Raw genomic sequence first — 24,335 nt, 5'->3', positions numbered from 1 at the left:
ACGTCAACAGTGAAGAGGTGACTCTGGGATGCTGGCCTTCAGATCTTCATTTTCTTGGCAATTTCCCACATGGAATAGCCTTAATTTCTCAGAACAAAAATGGACTGACGAGTTTCAGAAGAAAGTTCTTTGTTTCTGGCCATTTTGAGCCTGTAATCGAACCCACAAATGCTGATGCTCCAGATACTTAACTAGTCTAAGAAGGCCAGTTGTAATTGCTTCTTTAATCAGCACAACAGTTTTCAGCTGTGCTAACATAATTGCAAAAGGGTTTTCTAATGATCAATTAGCCTTTTAAAATTATAATATTGGATTGGTAACACAACCTTCCATTGGAACACATGAGTGATGGTTGCTGATAATGGGCCTCTGTACTCCTATGTAGATATTCCATTAAAAATCAGCCGTTTCCAGCTACAATAGTCATTTACAACATTAACAATGTCTACACTGTATTTCTGATCAATTTGATGTTATTTTAATGGACAAAAAATTTGCTTTTCTTTCAAAAACAAGGACATTTCTAAGTGACCCCAAACTTTTGAACGGTAGTGTACATATATATATATATATATGTATCAGTGTAAATCAATGCAAGTAGCTAATGACAAATGTTGCGCCTGGAGTTTTTCTTCTTCTTCCTCTTCTTTGGGATTGGGTTGGCGGATCACATCCAACTTTTAAGGTGCATACACAGTCAAGGCATACCTACGTTAAATTCTTTTCATTTGTCCTGTTCCTCTAAGAAAGTGAAATAAAGCCCTAGACACCACTTCCCACCACTTTCCTCCCCCCACTACACCACCCCAACCCCAACACCGCCCAGCCTCTAACCCTTCCACACAATCTCTCCCTATCCACGTCATACAGTTCACAAAATATCGACACATGCTCCACCGTTTCCTCCAATAAACACTCATCACACAGACCTGTTTCATGTCTCCCTATCAACCACAACGTGGCATTTAAACCTGTGTGCCCAAACCGTAGTCTACTCCCCACCTCTTCCTTTACTGACCGGTGCATGTGATAAAATTGCCTCCCCTTACTACTAGCATCCCACTTTCCTTGCCAAAGATCGAGCCCTTTTGCCGGATCAAGGACTTGACTCCCCTGCGGCTCAGCGGGACCGGAATATCTACCCCCTCTCTCCTCACAGCACAGTTAGCCACCACATCTGCCTTCTCATTACCCTCCACACCCACATGGGAGGGAAGCTTACCACCACTCCCATCAACTCCACAAGTCTCCCCTATCCGACCTGCCCGTCTTCCCACTACTCAACACTGCAGCCGAATCAGAGCAGATCAACACTCAGTGGTTTCACCTCCTCCTCCCATCTTAAACCTAAAATCATGGCCATCAACTTGGCCGCATACACCGGCACATAATCAGTTAACCGCTTACATACTCTAACATTGAAATCTGGGATATACACCCCTGCCCCCACTCATCCACTGACTGGATCCTTTGAGCCATCTGTATATATCCTTAAAAAAAACGAATAAAAACGATGCTCTATATATCTCTCCACACAGTCTCACGTCCTCACCCCATTCTCTCCTGCCCTCAATCATGTCCACATCTACACTTGGTTTTGGAAACCGCCACGGAGGAACATTCTCCAAAGCAATTGCCGGCACTATCTCTCTCTCTCACCCAGTCCATATTCTACCACCTTCTGTCCGATTGTACCCCCGTACGCCCTCTGCTTACCCACTCCTCACTCCCAGCATTCCCCAGTTGCCATGACTGCAGGGTGTCCTTTTGAACTCCCTTTCAACCTCGCCCAGTACGCTAACGCAAGTTTGTCCTCCCTTATCCTCAGTAGCAGTTCCCCACTATCCACCTGCAATGCCACAACAGGTGTCGTCCTGAATGCACCCACACACAATCTCAGGGCCCTTGACTGTATCCCATCCAGGCACTGGAGTACAGTTTTGGATGCCGATCCATATACAAAGCACCCATAATCCAAAGATGACCTGATCAATGCCTTGTACACATACAACAGTGTTTTTCTATCCGACCCCCAATCATATCCTGCCACTGCCCTTATAAGGTTCAGCAGCTTCCTACACTTCATTTCAATATGCTTAACATGCCTCTTACACTTAAGCCTCTCATCAAACCACATACTTAAATACTTAAACTCAGACACCCTACCTATATCCTGACCGTATATATGTGCAGCCTAACATCTTTAACCTTCCTTCTAGAATACACCATAAAGCAGGACTTGCCCACAGGCATCCTAAACCCCCATGTTAAAGGCCAATCTCCCACAGCTTCTCGCATCTTCCTCATCACATATTTCACATTCCCACCTCTCTTTCCATCATCGGCATACAAGGCCAGACCCACTCCCTGTCTCTTAAATATGTAATCTATCATCAGGGTGAACAACACCGGACTAACCACACATCCCTGAGGAGGGCCATTGTTCACTTCAAACCCCATTGACAATTCTGACGCCACCCTCACCCGTTTGACGCGATCGAACAGGAAGTCCATGATCCAGTTATACAGACGTCCCCCAATGCCCAATGCACTCAACTTGATCCCTTGAAGTTCTTTCCTCCTCGTCCATTGTTGTTGACATTTTCTGCTGACACTGTCATGTTAGCCAGCTAGCTAGCTAGTAACGTTAGTGGATAACATACATAGCAGCTACCACACCGGTTTACTCAAGGAATACACTTCTTCACCAGATGATATTTAAAACAGAAAACTATAGAACATGTACAATTGTTTCTAGAGTAATGGGCTTGTTAACATGGAACCATCTTTATGAGAAATCTAATTGCAGTAAACTTGAAAAGTTGGATGGTGTCATTCAATCAAACCAATAGGCCTACAGCACCACCTGCTGGGTTGGAGTATTACAACACAATACAATACATTTGAATTATGGTCCAGGGCTTTATTCATGGCAGTGGGTAAATCACATTTATTGTAGATAATCATGAACTATCAAGTCACTCAAAAATAACAATACAATACAAATCCTCAATGTACATCAAGCATATGATTCTATTTCTATTAATGTTAATATTTTTTCTTCAAATTCTTTGGCTACTCAAAGCATGTGTACCATGAGCATATCATATTAGTGATACATTTATGATTGAAGCATATTTAAAAAAATATATATAAGGTTGCAGAAATATTATGGTGAAAGCATGGTCAAGCACTCTTTTTATAAATTTGCTTGCAGACTTTATCCTCACAGGTGAGTTCCTATAAGAGAGAGAAACAATGCATAACAGTTATGCCTACTAATGCTTTGTCACTGTCACCAATGTAGTTAAAACGAAGATATGAGTACATGCAAAATACCAGATAGAGCTCATTTCCTTCGATCCAGTGCGTCCACCCTCTGTTCTTCTTCTCTCCCTTCTGAACACACACCAGTTTATCATGGTCCCAGTTGACCACCGTCTGTTATAAAACAGAGCATTTATCAAAATGTGCAGTGTAGACCATAACTTTCAAACACCTGGGAAGTAGCTGCAGCTGGCTTGAAATAGGCATATGGATAGCTCTGTTACATGTTGCTCTAATGAAGCCCACAGTTCAATAAGCAACTAGGAGCAACATTTTTTTTAAATGGTTGTAATCATCATGATAATCATGACATCAATGATAAAATACCATCGCCCTTCGGATTACACGTGTTTACCTGGACTTTTCTGTTATCCATGGCTTTGGTCACCTCCTCAAACTCTTCCCCTATCTTGAATGAGACTGTATAGTTTTTGAAGGTAGTGAGTGTCTTGATGGTGAAAGAATCACTGTCTTGTTCAATCACTTTCTGAGGCTTCAACATGTTTGCAATCTTGCGTGTTGCAAAATCAATGCCTGTAGGGAAATAAATTCTGCATGTGTTACAAATACATCCAAAGAGACTGAACATTCCAATCTATTCTCAGTAGGCTACTAGTGAGCTATGGTATGAATCCTATCTCCAAAGATGAGGCTTTTTACAAATTTTAATTCTTCCGAATGTCTTTCGAAAGAAGTTGCCATTCATACTGTATGGAGTTATCATTCATTAGCCCGGTTGCCTTCTCTGTTCAGCTATTAAGTTCCACTCCCCGGCACTTCTGTTATTTGTCAAATGAGTGGCAAGGAGTTTAATGTTAGCTAAAAAGACTGCCAGGCTAAGAATTCATAGCTACTGATGAAGATAGAAGGAATTGACATCTGAAGTAATTCTGACACAGGTCAACCCCATGTGCCCCCATACATTAAAAAAAAGGAACCATAGAGTTCCAGACAATACGAATCACATACATTTTATTATCTACAACATTAAAATGTGTTTTGAATTATTGACAGAAAAGGGAAATGAAAATTATGAAATGTTATGGGTTTGAAAATGTATCTAATAAATGAATCAAAGAAAATTAATTTCAGTTGAATGAAATGGCACACTGCCTAATATCATTACGCATGATTGAATTACCAACAGCTAATGAATAATCAAGAAATAGGCAATATTAATGTAATCGAAGTCACTTGCCTAAAAACATGAGAAAATGTGTGCTGCAATAAACAAGTAAAGAGAGAACTTACCGAGAGCAACCATGTAACCTTCAAAGTGTTCATTACTAGTCATGTCCCATGTGCCACTGTAGTCGATAGGCATGGTGAATCCTTGTGTGGCACTGTCAAAACTTCAATTGAAAGCAGTTGTTAAATGAACCGATTTAAAGTCTCTGGGATGTGTTGTCCTTATGGCGTGTTAATATAGGGCAGGGGTCATCTTTCATAGTTGGTAGCTATTTTGGACAATAGAGTGGAGAGAGTAGCCCAGTGGAGGGCGGAACATGACTTTTTGCACAATTATGACGAAATAACATTTGAGATAAGCGCTTGCAAATAGAATAGGCTGTAACGCATGTACACACTCTTTGGTTGCTCTCTTTCCAACAATGTAAAGGGCCACTATAAATGAGAGTGATATGCAGTTTCGTTCAAGGTCGTTAGAGCGCGCCCGCAATCAAAGACAACTATAACCCCCTTTTTTATTTTACGGTAGTGTTCGGTCGAGGAAATCTGATCCCTATAGGCAGGCCAGTGAAGGCCACGCATGGACACCCCAGGGTATGATGCAACGCGTGGCTGGGGGATTATTTGCACAGTAGTCAGAACTGGAAAGGATGTGTCATCAAAACCCATCACCTCTCACTTCTTTGGCAGAGTTTCTTCAAAATCTATGCTGACAATGCTACATTACGCTTTAGTGTACATGGCATATCATACCAGCAGATGGCTTCCAAGGGATGAAAGGTTCAAATTGTAAGTTTTTGAGATGTAACGGTCGAGTCACAGAGCCATAGAGATTGGGTCTGGGTCTAATTTCTACCGTATGTCTATGATAATGATAACTAGTTATTTGAATGTATTCTACTTTTAATGTTGACTTTTTGTGTCAAACATGATCTGATGGTGATTTCTTTTCTTTTTTTGTACTATTTTTTGTACTATGCACCATCCGAAGCTGTCAAGACTAGACTTCACTCTATATCTGTTATCTACTTTTGTCTTTTATTTTTTGGCCTGTATTCTGCAATTCAGCTTTTAGCTGAGAATGTGTACAAAACATCCTAACTTATAATAAAAACGTTGATATATGTTTTCTATTAGTGACTTATTCTAAATGAGCATGAATCTAACTCCAGGGTTATAAACTTTTTATTTTCAGTCAAATAATTAATGCAGTCTTTGTGGCACTAGTTCTCATCCCTCAATTGTTTGTGCTAACCAGGTAAGTAAATGCAAACTATACAATATGTCAATATTTTGCTAGTAAAAGCTTCACATTTGAATTCATTTTGACTGCATGTTACATGTGTACTATGTTACGTTTCTGATTGAGAGTTTACATCTCTCAGGCCCAAATCCTCTAGATACTGCCAACAGCCTCTTCTGAACAATCTCACTGCCTTCATTGTCTTGTCCTTCATGGCAACAGGTAGGCTAGAGCACGTCTAGTCCTTAGTATAGAGGGAGTACATCCTGTTTTGTGAACATGTCTTGGCAACTATTTCTAATAGTTTTAATGGGTTGTGCTCCTCGCGATTGTTTGACTTTTGTGAAAAGCAATGTTTGATCATTTTATTTTAGCCAAGATCATACGTTGATTTGATTATGATGAAAGAGAGATGGCAGTAGAGATACACTTGATTCATTCCCATCTTCCTCATAGCTTAATCAGATTGGGATATTGCGTTCATTGCAACAATCTAAATGTATGAAGTATGTATACATATTTTAGTTATTGGAAACCACTTATCACACATCTACAAATGGTAGGAGACACAGGTTAATTGGCACCGGTTTGACTGATGAAATTATGCCTCCTGACTAGGTTTTGCAGTAACATTCACACTGATAGACCCAGTGCCCCAGAGCTTCAGGGCAGTCTACCATGGGTTTGGACTTGTATCTTTTGTCCAGGGACTATGCACCATCGCCCTGACTCTGACTGCACAACAGTGTGTAAGTAGCATTTGAGAATATCCCAATTTTTCAATACTGATAAAATTATTGGCATTATGGTATGGTCAATAGGTTTTAATGCTCCAAAGGAAATTATGCATAAAGCACTTGAATATTTCTCCATTCGCAGGCGAAAACAACTCCTGAGCTGTACTATTTGTCCCTTATTCTATCATTGGCTTGTATCCTGAGTACCGGTAGGCCTTCACCACAACATATTCTCCAATCTCTCTGATCCAGACACATCATCTTTCCTGCAGTAGTAATAATGCACATATTACAGAACTGATGCTTATGTTTCTTCTCAGCCTTCTTCTTGGTGAAGGGAGGATTCTGGGTAAAAACCAATAGGCTACCCAGGCCTTGCCAGAGAGGGAACAATGGCTAACTAGTCCAAACAGTCTACAGCTGCTCCAGGTTGCAATTAGATATGCGCCATAGACCCATCCATCTATAATTGATGCTGTTTCCAGGCTACCACCAGCAAGCGATACTGTTGCACAGTATGGTGACTAGTGTAGTATGTAGTGAATTTACATATCCCATTTCCTTAATTTGATACACTTGAAATCAATTGGTGTGCATATGTTTATTTGCATTCAATTACTGCGTTTTGAGTATCAAATTAACTATTAAAATGGCTACCACTATCATAAAGGGGCATATACATTTTTCAAGTACCCAACATTTCTGCTTAAACATTCCTTCGTTTGAAATCGCACCTCTTTAAGGAATACCTAGGATAGGATAAAGTAATCCTTCTAACCCCCCCCCCCCCCCCCCCTTAAAAGATTTAGATGCACTATTGTAAAGTGGTTGTTCCACTGGATATCATAAGGTGAATGCACCAATTTGTAAGTCGCTCTGGATAAGAGCGTCTGCTAAATGACTTAAATGTAAATGTAAATCGCACAGTTAAAAAGAAATAATCTGTGCAGAAAGGGTTGTGAAAGCTGTAGTTTATTTCCTTGTGGTAAAACAGTGATTAACTGTTACATTAATTCCATGTGTGTACAGTATGTAGAAAAATGGTGTTAGGTCCCCATATGTAGAAAAATAAACAATTGTAAATCATTTATTCATAGACTGTTTGAACCCCAAAGTGATAAGGAACAAACCACACCTTCACTTACAGCATTCAGAATAATCAAGTGCTATAACATTTGTATGTGCAAACATCAAATTGAAACCTAATTACATCTTTTTCCCAGGCAAAATAACCTTCAGCTAATACATATATATTAACATACACCTGTCCGTATAATGAATTAAGGCAACGCAGTGAAGCGGTTGAACTAAACTTCATCAACCCATTTTAAATCCATTTCAATATCCTAAAAAGGCCCTTTACGTAAGAGGAACTCTCCTAATTCAATCCACAAATAAAACATTGATGAACTCAGTTACACACTTTGAAATCAAATGTTGTGCAGTGAGCCAATCTGTGTGAATGCCAGTGAAGGACATCTCAAACGAGGAGACTCACAGTATCAAAGTTGGAAGGTCACAACTTAGTTAAGCATTTCACTGTACTTGTGCATGTGACAAATAAAACATCAACGACATCTTGTAAGCCCCATTTCACTCACATTAAGAGATTCTCTGATACTTTTGTATACTTTTTAGCCAGTAGTTCTGAAAGTAGCACTCATGAGCAAAAAGTGGTCGCCGAAAATTGCATACAACATAACATAACATAACTTATTCAGACCACGTCATTGCTCATTCTCTGCTGTGTCCACTGAGAAGTTGAGCCCACCCTGCAACCTCATTGGATAATGCCGGGCAGGCCTCTTGCTAGCTGTCACTCAAATGTGAGGGGCTGAAGCTCATTGGCTAGAACTGAAATTGCTACGGGGCTGGCCCAAGAGGGGGAAATGTAGGGAAAATGGCACTGCACAGGTTCAAGAAAACAATCACTTTCAAACTAGGGATTTTGTGGCTAAGACAGTAATTCTGCATGTATGAACTACAGATTGACACATACAGCCCAAAGCGAGAGGTTTAAAAAATAATTTCTAAGTCGCCAAAGTAACAGAGCATGTCTTTAAAAGAGGAAGTATTAGGAACTACTGGACTGGCTCATAGGGGAGAATACACACATTAGGTCAAAGGCTGTGGAAATTGTACATTTCTCATAGATATCAAATAATACATTAGATAATTGTATTATTTTTTTTTTTATCCACAAGCATAGATTAAAACAAAGGCAGCAATGGATCATAATATGCTTTTTTATGTCATTTAATGTACTGGACAGTACATTATGCATTTTGATTTCAATTGTCATTGAGGCACAAATACAATGATACATGGCTATAGACTACATTATCTGTCGACCATAGGAGCAAAAACTCCAAATCCATTTACCATAGGGTCATTTTCATTGAATGAAATTTTAACCAAAATTGTTGGTCTTTCACGGTTTAAAGTCCCCTTTTAACAATACTATTCTATGCAGGTTCAGTGTGGAATGGGTAGCTTTGTGTGAAATATATACTGTTTTTACAACTAAATAAAATATAGTTATTCAGATCATGAGTAATGATTAAAGACTAACAAACTTCCATATCCACTTTGCTTTCCTGAGATGTCCATTTGGTAAATATACAACCCCACACACACATACACACACACACAAACATATCACATGAGCCCCTACATCCTGTATATTGAAAAATAAAATATATGCCAGTATACCATATGTACTTCCATACTTTAAGGTGCCCAGAATCAACAGAACTTCATCATTACTTTACATTCTTGGTCAAAATACAGCAAAATAGTAAAATTACAGCAAATCATTCATTTCCATTTAAATGTACATCATTTCATTGCTACAGTATCACAGAGCCAAAAGCAGCTGTTCGCTATCCTAAAAGAGCATCATAGTCTATGTACCATACTAGCCTGCCACTGGTCGGCCGGATAGCAGTGATGGGCCACTTGTTTGGGTTGTCCTTGACTCGGCTGAGCTGGGTGACCAGCTCATGTTTGCTCTTACCCATCACCAGCACACCTACTTTCTGGGCCTGGTTGATAGCCCTGAGGGTGAGGCTCATACGCTGGTGAGGCTTGGCTGGGCTCTCGGTGAGGGCTACCAGACTGTCCCCATGGGCGTCAAGCTTGCTGCCTGGGAAGAGGGAGGCGGTATGGCCATCGTAGCCCACTCCTAGAAGGACAAAGTGGAAGCTGGAGGCATTAACCAGCTGGTTGATGTCTCTCTCATAGAGCAGCGCTCCACTATCCTCCTCCACACACAGCCGCTGGTTCATCTGCACCGGCATGGGGTGGATGTTGAAATAGGGCATCTTCACGTGTTGGAGCAGGTGGTCGTGCAGGGTGCGGAAGTTGGAGTCCAACTCTGTGAGAGGCACGCATCGCTCGTCCACCATCCAAACGTGGGTGTCCCTCCAGGGGAAGGAGTAGTGGTGGCGGGCCAGCCTCTGGAACAGAGCTAGGGGACTGGAACCCCCAGAGAGGGCCAGATGGAAGCGGCCCCCCTCCCTTACCGCTTTCTCCGCTGAAGCCTGCAGGTCTGCGGCCAGCCGCACGATGAGCTCCTCGGGCCAGGCAGACACCATTTCAGCGCTGCGGTACTTCCCCTGCATCACCTGGAAGCTCTCCGTCCCAGACCCGCCCATGTGGTCTTGGGTGATCATGACCACAGCTTCGTTGGCGAAGGTCACCTCCCGTCCCAACAGTTTGAAGTCCAGCATGTTGCCATTGTCCGCTCCCCCGGGGTACAGGCGGGGGGAGGTTTTGGCCAGACCGTGCAGGAGAGGAGTCCAGAAACCCCAGGAGGCCAGCAGGTTCTCAGTACTGATAAAGCTGTCCTTCCGGCCTTGGAAGATGTGCAAAATGAGTTCTGCGTAAGCCTCTCTCTGTACCGTTGGTGTCAGCACATAGTAGTCAGAGATGGGCATACCTAATACACTGACATCTTTGTGTTCCGTTATCTCCTTCCACTCAGTGTCCATCAGGTCTGGCTTGAACAGGTTCTTACTCACGAGAATGGCTGGGTACTGCAGAGTGCCGTGGCCAAAGTAGAACACAATCTGCTTGGGCTTGCAGTGGACGCTGCTGTGGCTCTGGACACAGAAGATGTCATTCTTGAACAAAATGCGAGCATAGCCTAAGCGCTCATCCAGCATCTTCCCTGAGGTCAGGATGATTGGCATTTTCTCGTACTGGGCTATGTCAATATGCACCATGATACCTGAAATAGAAAAACAAAAAGTATGTCTCATCACTGAAACCCCCCGAATAATCTATGTATCGTATCTTATCTCTATGGCTGTCAAACAAAACAAAAAAATGATTGAATTAAAAAATGTTTTTTTAAATGATGCACTCTGTCATATACTAATAACTAGGGATGTCGATTCAAATTCCTCCTGTTATACTACTGCCAACTTTTTTTATTCATGCACAGGCTCAAAGCGAAAAACTCCTATAGACAAACTTTCTCATGTCACTTACCAGCAAAGGTGGGGGTGAGGCTGTAGTACTCCTTTGTTTTGTTCAGTTCTTCCTGTACCTCTAGATTGTAGTTCTGGTACTGACCAATGGTAGCACAGTTCCTGTCCAGGTGCTGCAAGGCACTGAAGATCTTCAGCTTGTTCCTGAGGACCTCCTTCACGTCACTCAGGTTGGCTGGGAGCCCCATGGTCAGAAGGGTCATGACCTCAGTCAGGTGGTTCTGTATCACGTCTCTGATCACACCATACTGGTCATAGAAGGGAATACGACCTGTGACAAAAGTAGGGTAAATCAAACACCTCATGACAGGCGATGTTACTGGCACCATCACAGTCTTATAGATTGGGTTACTACACATGCTTAAGCGAACATAAAATATGAAATGCTCAGTTTTCTGGGCCCACACAGTACCTCTGGCATCCAGGGTCTCCTTCAGTACAATCTCCACTCTCTCAATGTGGTGCTTGTTCCAGATAGGATCCAGGTGCTTACTGTTCTCCCTTCTGAATGGCAAAATCTTAGAGACAACCTTTTGAGTATAAAAGCAAACAATTATAATTAAAACAAAGATCTGCCTCACGGGCAAAGTTTTCTGTTAATGTCTACGGCGGACTGATAAGGAGGCCTAAGCACATCACCTGCTTCCCTAAATAGTGGTCGATCCTGTACATCTCCTCATCCTTAAGGGAGGTACCCAGTTGAGTGGACAGTAGTTGGGCACTACTGAAATCATGGCCAAACGGTTTCTCCAGCACTACCCTCAACCACGCCCCGTCGGTCGGTCTGCAGCTGTTGTTGATCCTTTCTGCAATGTCCGCATAAGCGAAGGCTGGCACTGACAGGTAGAACAGCCTGCCTGCCTCCACTATGCCCTCCTGCGTCAGCTGCTCTGTCAGGTGTTTGCCCAGGGCCTGGTAGTCCTCTGAAGTCTTCAGCTGCCAATAGTCTGCCAGCTTCAGAAACTGCTCCTTCACCAGGGCACAGCGCTCCACAGACAGCTCCCGAGGACAGACCACTCCCTTTAGCGCCTCAAACAGGATCGGCGTGGCCTTATCGTTGGGCGACAGGCCTCCGCCATAAAAGGAGAAACTGTAGCCGCTACTCACCTGGTTAGCGTACAGATGGAAGAAGCCCTGCCACAGGTACTTCTTAGCCAAGTCACCTGTACCTCCCACTATGACCACTGACACGTGCCCCACCTTCGGTGCTCCCTTGGTCTCCTTGGCATAGCCTCTCTGGGCACACACAGTGGCCAGGAGCAGCAGTGTTGCCCACACAACTTTCCACATTCTCTGGTCCAACACAGATCAGCTCCTACAGGAGAGAGAGACAGAGCAAGACAGATCAGGAATAACTTCAAAAAGGTGATTTACAGACCTGGTTTGGATTGCTAAGTATTCAGTTGTTATTAACCCATAATCACAGTGGCTGATTCACTGGCTTAAAACACACATTGATTGCAGTCGTGGATTGGTTTTCTGCCAATGCAAGTAGGATTTCTGGGAGGCAGCCTAGCCTACTCTTAATACTGTGGCATATTTGGTTTGTGGGTAGAAATGGTCAGCTCTTAGCTATACCAGGAACTACAACATATGGACACCACCACCTTCCTACTACAGTCACCTCCACCGTCACCCTCCTACATGTGTCATATATAGATTAAGTCTTTTTTTATTGTAGCAGAGGCAACTCCTCTGTCAGTAGATAACAGGCCAATCCTGTTCTCTACACATTTCCCGCATTCATTGTATTGTGGTTGAACCTTTAGGCCTACATGTTTTGGGTTGAAGGTTAGAGACAACAGATCAATGGAGAAACACAGGTTTCTAGACTGAACCCATTCAAAGGAGTAAAGTCAACATTGACAAGATACACAGAAGAGGCATCTACCGTAAATGGTTTGCGTAACTTTACCGAAACATCTGAAATCATAGTCTAGTGTTGATCAAGTTTACACAGCAAACAACAAAGGTCATTGCCACTGAATTCTCCTGTGAATCATACTATTGGTATGGATGGACACTAACATTTTTAGCTGATGCATGACGGTGAGTCAAGATTTGGGAGTTGTGCTATCCCAAACCACCAAGATCACAGCTCTGGCTGCAGGATGTTGACCTACCTGCAATGTTAATGTACAATAGCCTAATATATTTTTTAAAATAAAGATTAACATAGGCTGGGTCATTTGGTGTGAACATAAATGTACTTTTTCAACTTCTTTAAGACACTTTTGAAGTTGCAATATGTAACTTTTGGGGAGACCCGACCATATTCACAAAGAAATGTGAGTTATAGATCTGTGATTCTCATTGAAAGGAAGTTAAAGAAGTGGTACATCTGTTCTATGTGCATTATTTCTATGCTTCCATTTCTTAAGTTTTGTTTTTTGCATCTTACTTTTGGTTTTGTACACCAGCTTCAAAACAGCTTGGCCCATAAAACTTTTACAGATGCACAATCGAGAGCATCCTGTCAGGCTGTATCACCGCCTGATACGGCAACAGCACCACCCGCAAACGCAGGGCTCTCCAGAGAGTGGTGCGGTCTGCACAACGCATCACCGGGGCAAACTACCTGCCATCCAGGACAGCTACAGCATCCGATGTCACAGGAGGGACAAAAAGATCATCAAGGACATCAACCACGGCCTGTTCACACCATCAGACTGTTAAATAGCCATACACCTGAGAGGCTGCTGCCCTATATACTTGGAATCACTGGCCACTTTAATAATGGAACACAAGTCACTTTAATAATGTTTACATACGGATTTACTCATCTCATATGTATATACTATTCCACTGTATTTTAGTCAATGCCACTCCGACATTGCTCGATTTAATATTTATATATTTCTTAATTCCATTATTTTACATTAGTCTATTGTTGTGAACTGTTAGATACTACTACACTGTTAGAGCTAGGAACACAAGCATTTTGCTCCACCCGCAATAACATCTGCTAAATATGTGTATGTGTACCAATAAAATGTGATTTTAAATGATTTAACAAACCCCTTCTGTATAGTGTCGTTATCCACTTCATCCAAACTATAGGATAGACATTGAATAAGAAATAACAAGAAATAATAGCCAGTTTATGGATGCTATTTCCTACAATTATTCCATTTAGTCTGATAAACAAAAAATGTACAAAGAAAAGACCCCCTCAAATATGATGCACTTGTCATGAAGTGTCCTCTCTACCGTAGCTTATGGCGCTGCAATATGTCACGTGAAGTCCCTATTGAAAACCATGTGCGCTAATGTGCATGGCCATCACTATCTATGCCCATACAATAGGTCTGACAGTTCCACCTGCTAGCTGTATAACTTTAGCCACAGCATGCCGTTGATACATACAATGTTACCCAAACAAAAGCTTTTCTGTCCATTTACAATCACAATAAAGTCCGTTTCTATACCAAATCCCTCTCACTCAAACTATTCAATCGAACCTAGTCTAAACACTAACGTTATATGGAATTGTAGCGTACCTGTTCCCGCAAATGTCGAGTTCGATGAATGATCGCATAGTTCAATATTTGTGTCAAAAGATAGACTACGTCCTAGAGCGGTCACGTGACAGCGGAGGCTAGCGTGACACATGCGCTTCACGGTAAAAACCATGGGGGCGTTTGAGTAGCTTTAAGCAACCGACTGTAGACAACAGTGGGAGATGTGAAGTTGGGGGAGGTGCATCTGTGACAACCGAAAGTCGGACACTAATGTGGTTTTCAAACAGCAAGACTCAGATCGACACGGCACTGTTGCCATTGTTTTTATAAAAGTGTTTCTTTATAACGTCGAAATAAACATATCACACACTCACAAACTGAAATGATCTGTGTCTAAGTGAGAGAGAGAGCATTTTATATTACATTCATTTGTATATATCCCCTGTATAAGGCGACTTGAATCGCGACAAAGTTGGTTCCTGTTTCAGTCTTGTCTTAGTGCGTGTGGGTCAAACAAAAATGATGAAGACAATAGAGCCTCCCACAATGCAGGCGATGGCTGCAGGAAGCCTTTAGTGTAGAGTAACTGCAGCGACTTGCATTGGACAATTTGTATCCCCATAATGCAACACACTTTGAAAGGCGGTGACTAAACAATGGTCACCAATTTGACAAAAGTGATCAGCTTGAATGCGTCCCATACATTTAATCCAAAAGCATAATTGTTCAGTCAATTACATTTGAATCCTACACAAACAATCAGGTTGGATGCAAATACGTTTTAATTTTTGTTCCTGTAAGATTTTTTTTTAAATGTCACAAGAAAAAAATTGTGCGGTTGTTGACTTGAAACTGCACATAAAAAGTGATGGCTGAGTGTTTGCAGTTTGAAGTTGAAAAGGAGCGACAGTCAACAGCGCAGGCTGTAATAAAACAATCTTCCAGGACACAGGCGACTGAATGAAGGACCTACAAATCACCTTGCATTATAAATTATATTATTATTATAATATAATTATAGAGCTCGCCAGCTTGTAGTCCTAAAACCCGGAAACTATGTGAAAATGGATGGGGAAAGAATAGGGGTTCGGAATAAACACAGAAAACAAGGTCTGAATGAACACAGGCTTCTGAGACCTTACTTGAGGCGTTTATCCAAAACCCCCATTCATTTTTCCTGTAGGCTTTGTTAGTGCCTGCAAAATGTTAGTGGCGGGGTTAGTGCCTACAAAAAGATGCAATTACTATTTATCTCTATTTGTAGATAGACCTTTCTCTCGTTTCCGGGTTGCCAAATCTGTTTTAGGAAAATCTGTATCTGTTTTAAGGCGTATGGTCAGGGTTGCCATGTATGCTGTTTTCCTGAATTAGGCTACTGGTGGGGAGAGTTGGAGAGATGTGTGTGATGAGAGCGCTGCAGCAGGCAGCTGAGTCACGTAAATTTAGATTATCATTTTTTATTTGTATTTTTTATTACCAATGTAGAAAGGTCTGTATAGATACAATAAGTACATAAATAGACAATGATAACATATGCTAGGGGGTACAACAAATTACAAATTATACAAAGACCTTAAAAGAAACACACATTGATTGTTTTAACATCTTTCTTATAATAATAATGTAGAATGGTCTTAATGTACTGCTCGAATTCCTTATAGAAAACACGGAAGTGTTTTTTTATTAGTGAATTTACATTTATGAATATGACATTTTGCCATTAGCACAATTAGATTTATGAGGTAAAATTGTTGTTCTTTATCTTTATTACGGTTAAGGAAACCGAGCAGCACATTCTCCCACAACAAACAAAAGTCATCAAGAATATTAATAATTATAAAACTGTGAATATCTTTCCATAATTGTTTTACATGTAGACAATGCCAAAATAAATGTGAAACTGTTTCTGGATGCTCAACACAAAAATTAAAATCAATGTTAATGTCTTTTTTGAGTTTCTTCGGGTAATGATTTGCAGGGTAATACTTATGGATCATTCTGAAAGAGACCTCTGTCACGTCCTGACCTTAGTTCCGTTTTTGTGTTTCTATTTTAGTTTGGTCAGGGCGTGAGTTAGGGTGGGCAGTCTATGTTCTTTTTTCTAGGTTGTTGTTTTTCTATGTGTTTGGCCTGGTGTGGTTCCCAATCAGAGGCAGCTGTTTATCGTTGTCTCTGATTGGGAGCCATATTTAGGTAGCCTGTTTTCCATTGTGTGTTGTGGGTGATTGTTTTCTGTTTAGTGTATGTTCACCTGGCAGAACTGTTTCATTTTCGTTTTTCCTCGTTGTTGTTTTGTGTAGTGTTCAGTTTTAATTAAATATGACGAACACTTACCACGCTGCATTTTGGTCCTCCTCTCCTTCCACCAACGAGAATTGTTACAGAACCACCCACCTAAAAAAGGACCAAGCAGCGTGGTAACCAGGAGCAGAGGGTTCTGGACTCCTGGACTTGGGACGAGATTTTGGATGGTAAGGGACCCTGGGCACAGGCTGGGGAATATCGCCGTCCCAAGGAAGAGCTGGAGGCAGTTAGAGCGGAGCGGCGCCACTACGAGGAATTGGCGCGAGGTAACGGGCACGAGAGGCAGCCCCAGAATTTTTTTTGAGGGGGGAACACGGGTAGATTGGTGGACTCAGGTAGGAGACCTGAGCCAACTCCCCGTGCTTACCGTGGCGAGAGAGTGACTGGGCAGGCACCGTGTTATGCGGAGAAGCGCAAGGTGTCCCCAGTGCGCACGCATAGCCCGGTGCGCTACATCACAGCTCCTCGAATCGGCCGGGCTAGAGTGGGCATCGAGCCAGGAGGGATGATGCCGGCTCAGCGCATCTGGTCTCCAGTGCGTCTCCTCGGCCCGGGTATACTGCACTAGCCCTACGCACGGTGTCTCCAGTTCGCCAGCACAGCCCAGTGCGGCCTGTTCCAACTCCCCGCACTTGCAGGGCTACAGGGAGGATCCAGCCAGGACGAGTGGTGCTAGCTCTGCGCTCGAGACCGCCAGTGCGCCTCCACGGTCCAGTGCATCCAGTGCCTCGGCCAAGGACAAGGCCTCCTGCATGTCTCCCCAGCCTGGTGAGTTCTGTGTCTGTGCTAAGCACTAACCCTCCTGCATGTCTCCCCAGCCTGGTGAGTCCTGTGCCTTCTCCCAAAGCCAGGCCTTCTGTGTGTCTCTCCAATCCAGTGATAATCCATGGCAAGAAGCCTCCAGTGATAATCCATGGCACGAAGCCTCCAGTGATAATCCATGGCACGAAGCCTCCAGTGGTGATCCATGGCACGAAGCCTCCAGTGGTGATCCATGGCACGAAGCCTCCTGTGAGGATACATGGCACGAGGCCTCCAACGAAGGAAGCTAGTCCGGAGCCTCCAGCGACGCCCTCTAGTCCGGAGCCTCCAGCGACGCCCTCTAGTCCGGAGCCTCCAGCGACGCCCTCTAGTCCGGAGCCTCCCTCCTGTCCGGAGCAGCCGGAGTCTCCCGTCTGTCCTGAGCTGCCGGAGCCTCCCGTCTGTCCTGAGCTGCCGGAGCCTCCCGTCTGTCCTGAGCTGCCGGAGCCGCCCGTCTGTCCTGAGCTGCCGGAGCCGCCCGTCTGTCCTGAGCTGCCGGAGTCTCCCGCCTGTCCGGCGCTGCCGGAGTCTCCCGTCTATTCGGGGCCTGCTGAAAGGGTCCCCAGTCCGAGGTCGGCGGCAAGGGTCGCCGCTCCAAAGGCGCCACTTGAGTGGGCCAAGACTATGGTGGGGTCCACGTCCCGCGCCAGAGCAGCCACCGAGGACAGATGCCCACCCAGACCCTCCCCTATGGGTTTAGGTTTTGCGGCCGGAATCCACACCTTTGGGGGGGGGGGTACTGTCACGTCCTGACCTTAGTTCCGTTTTTGTGTCTCTATTTTAGTTTGATAAAAATGATAAAAATCTAGCAATATGTTGAATAATGTAATTCACCACCAAACTGTAACTAATGTGAACCTATATGTTTGATGCCTGCTAGCTAAACGGTTAGCATCATTGCTAGCACAACAGGCTAGCTAGAGTCCTAACCTTGCTTACCCTAACATTAGCTAGCTGGCTAGCCAAACACAGACTAGTTTTGATAGTGTGAGAGTTGAAAATATGTTTTGTTTGCTATGCAGGCTTGTGTTTGAGCTAAAGCTGACAAGTTGTGCATCATATAGTGTGTTGTGCACCATATAGTGTGACTAGCTGATAGGCTGTGGTTAAGCTTGGGCGGAAACAGTATATTGAGCTATTGACACATGCATAGAAGAAGTGTTGCAAAGAGTAAATTTTAGGTTGGAAAACAACAAGAGGAACTGAGCCTGCGGCCGCAGTCTCTAGGGTGCAATCACATAGATAATCTGCACAGCAACAACTACGCCTGTCAACTGAAGCGCCTGGGGGCTGGGACCAGCCTGTGCGCCAACGATAGGCTGAGTAAGTTTAAACCACACTCAGCCTCTACTCTGATAGGCCAGCTCAGAAGCGGGAACTATTTCTGTCAGAGTATTTGAGAAGAACCTTGTGAGAAACAGACCAGTTCTCTGTTTTGCCCTGCGTGGTATTACAGTGAGCCCGTGAACACGAAGATTGCATTTATCATTTACCATTTAATTATACTTAATAAAAGTTCAGCAAGAACATATTCGGTGACTCAGTGTCATACTCTGTTCCGACACCAGATTCGATTGACGCAACCCAACAATAGGATGTAGCTAGTTAGATTTCAATCCCTGCTAGCTCATGTTAGATATATAACAGTAGCATTCAAGGGGCCGACTGTTCTGTAACGTTTGTGTAACGTCTGTGCAAAAACAAATGAAGGATCCAACAATATTGGTGCTTCATGTCGTGTCTGGCTACAGCAATAGGTTACTGCTTGTCCCTGTGCTAGCTATCAGCAACAAACCCCGCCGAAATCAGCTCCTCATTAGCTACTGACTTCTGTATATATTTTTTTTACCGGATAACTCGCCGAAATCCAAGTACCCCTGACTGCAGTGTGCAATTTGGGCTAGGCTTAATGTGGGCGGAGTCAAACATTTGACTCCACCCACGCTTGACCCCACCCACCTTTTTTTGTCCATCTGAGGTTTGACAGTCGCACACTGAATACAAACGTATTTCATTTTTGAAGATCGTAAGAAATATTATATAAAGTCGTACCAGCACATGTGTTGTATCACTTTTTGCTTCATTTGAGACAAGCTACTGATGTTGCAGTGAACAACAGACTTGTTATGCATGTCATGTACTGTTAAAATTGTGTTGATAAATGTTATAACTTTGTAATTATATTATTTCATTGAGCATATACAGTTACTACCTATCCTGAGTTATAATGCTATTTACTTTCCTCATGAGAATGGAGACAGACTATACCATATAGACATACTGACACGCTGCATGTGCTTTTGTACATTAAGTTATACCAGCTACAGTAAAGAGATCAAAGACTCGGGTGACTTCTACGTCATCTTTACTAAACAACATAACACAATTAACACAGCAGACAAAAACAAGGTTTGACCACTCCTCAAAAATGGCTTCACTCCTGCTCCTCAAGAGGCAAAGACAGTCATTTTCCTGTTGTCAACTGCCTCCACATAGAACATCTCATAATCTCTGTAACAGGAATGGTTCCTTGAGGAGAATATTTTTTTCTTCATCCAGGCCATCATACAACCGTTGTTCTTTAAGGGTTGTAATGCGGTCTACCCCGTCCATCCCAATTACACTAGAGAGGGAAACGGTTCCTTTAAATGTTTGGCGTTCGCACCACCTTGCTGCCTCTAGAGTGTCCCTTAGAAGAACATCTGCTTCCTTGAAGAAAAAGGAAGAATTAATATTAGGAGTAGTGCCTCATTGGGTGATCAAGAACAATTACACCCCACTTTCACAATACCACCATGCAAACTAGAGCCACTATTACTAAAGGGGTTTTCAGTGATATCTATAACTACTAAGTCATCACAGATATTATATCTTTCCATACATCAAGCCTTCAGCATTATACACAGTAGACTACATACCCAGTTCACAGCTCCCAGTTCGCCGTGCATTTTGTTTTCAGTATCGTCTAGAAAGTAAACAGATTGTGGTCATTACGTCATGTAAGGGAACATCTAGGGATGTGTGTCAAGAATGCACCTTACTTTAGCTAATAGCCTATACAGTACCTGATCCTGCAGAGCTGGATGCTGATGTGACATGCTGTGACTTCTTGAGGTGGCGTCTTCTATATCATCCTGAAATATATTGGAGAGGGGAGGTTTAAGTCTTTAAACATTGGTTTAAGACTACACCACTCATCATATGACACCTCCTACCTGTAGTGTGTTTTGTTTTCGCCGCCTTTTTCCATCTTTCAACCTCTCTTCTTCAGACCTTAGTGAGTGAATGACATACATTACATACATTCAATATATTCAGGTCAGTCTGGCTACAGTGAAACAAGTGATTTTAAGGATGCAAATTAAGTTTATCATGTTCAAGACTTACGGCATGGGAAAGTTCTGCAGGAGAACTAGGCACCACCAGACTTATTTACTGCATGTTTTCCTTTGAAAAAGAAAATCACATAATCGGATGGGGATCCTAAAAAACATATCCACTAGTGATGAGAATTTCATAATTTATACATACCTCGGTGAAATCACACTGTACTTCCATTGCAATGTACAGAGCATACTGTACATTAAGAAAGAGTAGGTTAAGTTTGATAGTTATGAGAATAACAACAATAATAGGTAATAATAATACCCCCCCCCCCCCAGGAATATATTTCCGGATGTCACATCAGCATCCAGCTATGCAGTAGTTTGATGTATGAATTGTGTATGTAGTGTGAACATTGTAGGAAATAGGTCCCAAAAAGTGTCAAGAATAATAAACAAGAAAAAGTATGAGCAATAATAGTGTCCTTTGCATGCTGCAAGCACAGAAATAACTTTTCATATGTTATAAGAGAAAATAGGACTAATATAATATACTGAATAGCCAGCATCTTACCATCAAAACAAACACCCCACAGTTGTTTGAGAAACCTTGCTTTGGTAGGCCCTGTGGTGTGAACAAGGTATAATTTTCAATAAAGGAATGACAATCAAATGGTACAGTTCAGTGGAATAATTTAAAGAATATCTAACCTGATCATCCACACCAAAAGTCCTCCAAGGTCCAGGGGACAAGATCAGAGCAATGTTTCTGTGAACACAGTGTATGTGAAAGTAAAGAAAAAGTACAATTCAACAGCTTTTTATACTCCAGCATGCATAACAGTTTTGAACACAGTTGGAACTGAACTGGCCCAAGTATTTTTCACAACATGTATGGGTGTTGCTGGACCATAAAATGTATTTTCAATTGCAAACACAATTTTTCACATCAACGCACTCACATGCCAAAAATCTTTCCTTGGACACTGTTTCAAAGCAATCTTCGTAAATGTGTTTTGAAGTTTTTCTTATTTAATTTCGGTTTGCATTGTGAACAAGTTACAATGACTTTTCTTGACTTGCCATGTATGTTGGGACCAGGTAATTACATTTAGAGCCAGCGAAACACAACAAGGCATACATTGAAGAAACGCAAAACTTTAAAAAAAAATAAAAATAAATCAACGATCAAATCGATTACATAACTGTACATGTAAACCTAGGCTTACTGCTCAAGTACGCAAATTAGTCCAAATAAGATTGATTAATAACGAGTCACCAACCCGGATCCGGGATCACCCCCCACTCCCCCCCCACTGAGTAGCATAGCTAGCATAGCGTCACAAGTAAATTGTAGCATCTAAATATCATTAAATCACAAGTCCAAGACACCAGATGAAAGATACAGATCTTGTGAATAAAGCCACCATTTCAGATTTTTAAAATGTTTTACAGGGAAGACACAATATGTAAATCTATTAGCTAACCACGTTAGCATAAGACACAATTTTTTTACTCCAACAGTTTTTTCCTGCGTCAGTAGCTATCACTAATTCGACTAAATAAAAATATATATAGCCACTAACCAAGAAACAACTTCATAAGATGACAGTCTGATAACATATTTATGGTATAGCATAGTTTTTTTTGAAAAATGTGCATTTTTCAGGTATAAATCACAGTTCTACATTGCAGCTGCAATCTGAAATAGTGCTGACGCAGCCAGAACAATTACAGAGACCAACGTCATATAACTAATTACTTATCTTAAAACATTTCAGAAAAATACACAGCGTACAGATATTGAAAGCCCAACATCTGGTGAATCCAAACAATATTTCAGATTTATTAAATGTTTTATAGCGAAAACAAAATGTAGCGCTAAATTAGCATAGCCACGCCAGCCAGAACCAGCTGGGCGCCCGCGACCAGTTCACATGCACGACAGATATATGAAATAACATCGTAAATTGGGTCTTACTATTGCTGATCTTTCATCAGAATGTTGATCAATGTGTCCTTAGTCCTGATGAGTCGTTCAATCCATTCATAATGGCAACTTTCCCTCTTCATTTAGCATATGTACTGGTCGACTGGCCAAAGTAAAAAAGTCACAGAACGGAACACGGCAAAACTCCCGAAAAAATTCAAATAATCTGATTAAACTATATTGAAAAAACATACATTAAGATGATATGGTCACATGTATCAAACAAACTTCGAGACGGAGATAGTTTTCATCCGTAACGGCAGCAAAACAGTAGACAATCGCACCTCCAAATAGCGCGAGTCAGAGAACCGGAAGTTGTCGGTCACGCCAAAGAAATAGGTCTTATTTCACGTCAGTACAAGGTAAACAAAAAATTTCTCCTCTGACGTCCTCTTGACACCCAGAGGAAGACGAATGAAGTGTGTTTCGGGTCATAGGTGGCGTGACCATATATAGGCAGAGCGTTGAAGCGAGCATACACATCTTGCATTCTTCTTCTTGGTCAGGGAAAGTGCTGTCAAATGACTTCTGTTTAACTCAGAGACAAAATTGAAACGGTTTTAGAAACTATAGATTGTTTTCTATCCAATGGTATTAATTATATGCATATGTAAGAGCAATAATTGAATAAGAGGCAGTTTAATCTGTAGAGGAAATTATGCTAATGCGAAAACAGCACCCCCTATAGTGGCAAGAAGTCGCTATGCTAACATCGATGCGGTAGTTGGTCATATAAAAATATACCACTGCACTGGTATAACATGAATATTACAAAGTACCATATGCATGATGACAGTCTCACTTACTTCCTTGGTTTGTATTTTTATCCATGTAGGTTAGGTTCGATTAAGATTCGCTTTCGTTGACCTCAATTTGTGTAATCTTGAAGGAGGCGGGAAGGGTTAGAGTTAAACGCGTTTGACTCCACCCACATTGAGCCCAGCCTGACGTTTGACTCCGCACACATTGAGCCCAGCCCTGAACTGCACACTGCAGCCAGGGGCTTCTTCCGAAATCAGTTCCTCATTAGCTACTGACGTTTGTATTTGGTACCGGATATTTACTTTTGAAGCAGCGTGGCAAATATTTGTATAACTAGCTCCTTGTTCCATCTGTGGCCATATTGTACAGCAGCTGCAATTACTGCAGCGAAAAATCGGAAACAGTAATCCCCGGAAAATCCCGGAAATTTGACCCACTCCAAGGATAAACAAAATCGAGCGTGCAGCCATCAAGACCCATGCGTCACGCTATTGGCCATTCGATAGCCAGTGGGATCTCAGCAACGCTTTCACCACCGCGTTCAAGGAGAAGCACAGTCTGCTTGCCGCAGTACCGCGTTCAACCAGCTAGTACGATAGAATTGCTTGTTTTCAGATAAAAATAGAGCTAAAGTTGCATAATTGACATTGTAAAAGAGAAACACACCATCAAATCAACATTTTATTGGTCACATACACATGGTTAG

The 24,335-nt window shown here is 42.3% G+C and overlaps 3 protein-coding genes and 1 long non-coding RNA gene across 4 annotated transcripts; 1 reads left to right on the top strand and 3 right to left on the bottom strand.

Annotated features, from left to right (window-relative positions):
• Nucleotides 1-2,908: 2,908 nt before the first annotated feature.
• Nucleotides 2,909-4,760, bottom strand: LOC120065051 (retinoid-binding protein 7-like). Its single transcript, XM_039015719.1, has 4 exons — nucleotides 4,579-4,760; nucleotides 3,683-3,861; nucleotides 3,340-3,441; nucleotides 2,909-3,240 (listed from the first exon to the last, which is right to left on the bottom strand). Exons 1-4 carry the CDS (start codon nucleotides 4,649-4,651, stop codon nucleotides 3,187-3,189), a joined length of 408 nt encoding a protein of 135 aa, XP_038871647.1. The 5' UTR covers nucleotides 4,652-4,760; the 3' UTR covers nucleotides 2,909-3,186.
• Nucleotides 4,761-4,908: 148 nt separating this feature from the next.
• LOC120065050 lies at nucleotides 4,909-7,279 on the top strand. Its single transcript, XM_039015718.1, has 6 exons — nucleotides 4,909-5,304; nucleotides 5,711-5,773; nucleotides 5,901-5,980; nucleotides 6,377-6,507; nucleotides 6,638-6,704; nucleotides 6,816-7,279. The coding sequence occupies exons 1-6, from the start codon at nucleotides 5,096-5,098 to the stop codon at nucleotides 6,893-6,895; spliced, it is 630 nt and encodes a 209-aa protein (XP_038871646.1). The 5' UTR covers nucleotides 4,909-5,095; the 3' UTR covers nucleotides 6,896-7,279.
• Nucleotides 7,280-7,449: 170 nt separating this feature from the next.
• Nucleotides 7,450-14,615, bottom strand: LOC120065049 (GDH/6PGL endoplasmic bifunctional protein-like). The gene is made up of 5 exons (XM_039015716.1): nucleotides 14,489-14,615; nucleotides 11,628-12,303; nucleotides 11,401-11,518; nucleotides 10,990-11,259; nucleotides 7,450-10,726 (listed from the first exon to the last, which is right to left on the bottom strand). Exons 2-5 carry the CDS (start codon nucleotides 12,276-12,278, stop codon nucleotides 9,378-9,380), a joined length of 2,388 nt encoding a protein of 795 aa, XP_038871644.1. The 5' UTR covers nucleotides 12,279-12,303; nucleotides 14,489-14,615; the 3' UTR covers nucleotides 7,450-9,377.
• A 5,293-nt stretch (nucleotides 14,616-19,908) lies between these two features.
• Nucleotides 19,909-23,978, bottom strand: LOC120065679. Its single transcript, XR_005478692.1, has 9 exons — nucleotides 23,674-23,978; nucleotides 21,589-21,646; nucleotides 21,452-21,502; nucleotides 21,086-21,130; nucleotides 20,942-21,001; nucleotides 20,770-20,827; nucleotides 20,620-20,688; nucleotides 20,473-20,519; nucleotides 19,909-20,263 (listed from the first exon to the last, which is right to left on the bottom strand). It is a non-coding gene; the product is annotated as an uncharacterized LOC120065679 (long non-coding RNA).
• Nucleotides 23,979-24,335: the final 357 nt, after the last annotated feature.

This window comes from Salvelinus namaycush, chromosome 20, assembly GCF_016432855.1.
Source record: "Salvelinus namaycush isolate Seneca chromosome 20, SaNama_1.0, whole genome shotgun sequence".
Taxonomy (NCBI): Eukaryota; Metazoa; Chordata; class Actinopteri; order Salmoniformes; family Salmonidae; genus Salvelinus; species Salvelinus namaycush.
Note: the sequence above shows the minus strand (reverse complement) of the source record. Positions and strands in the feature narration are given on the sequence as shown.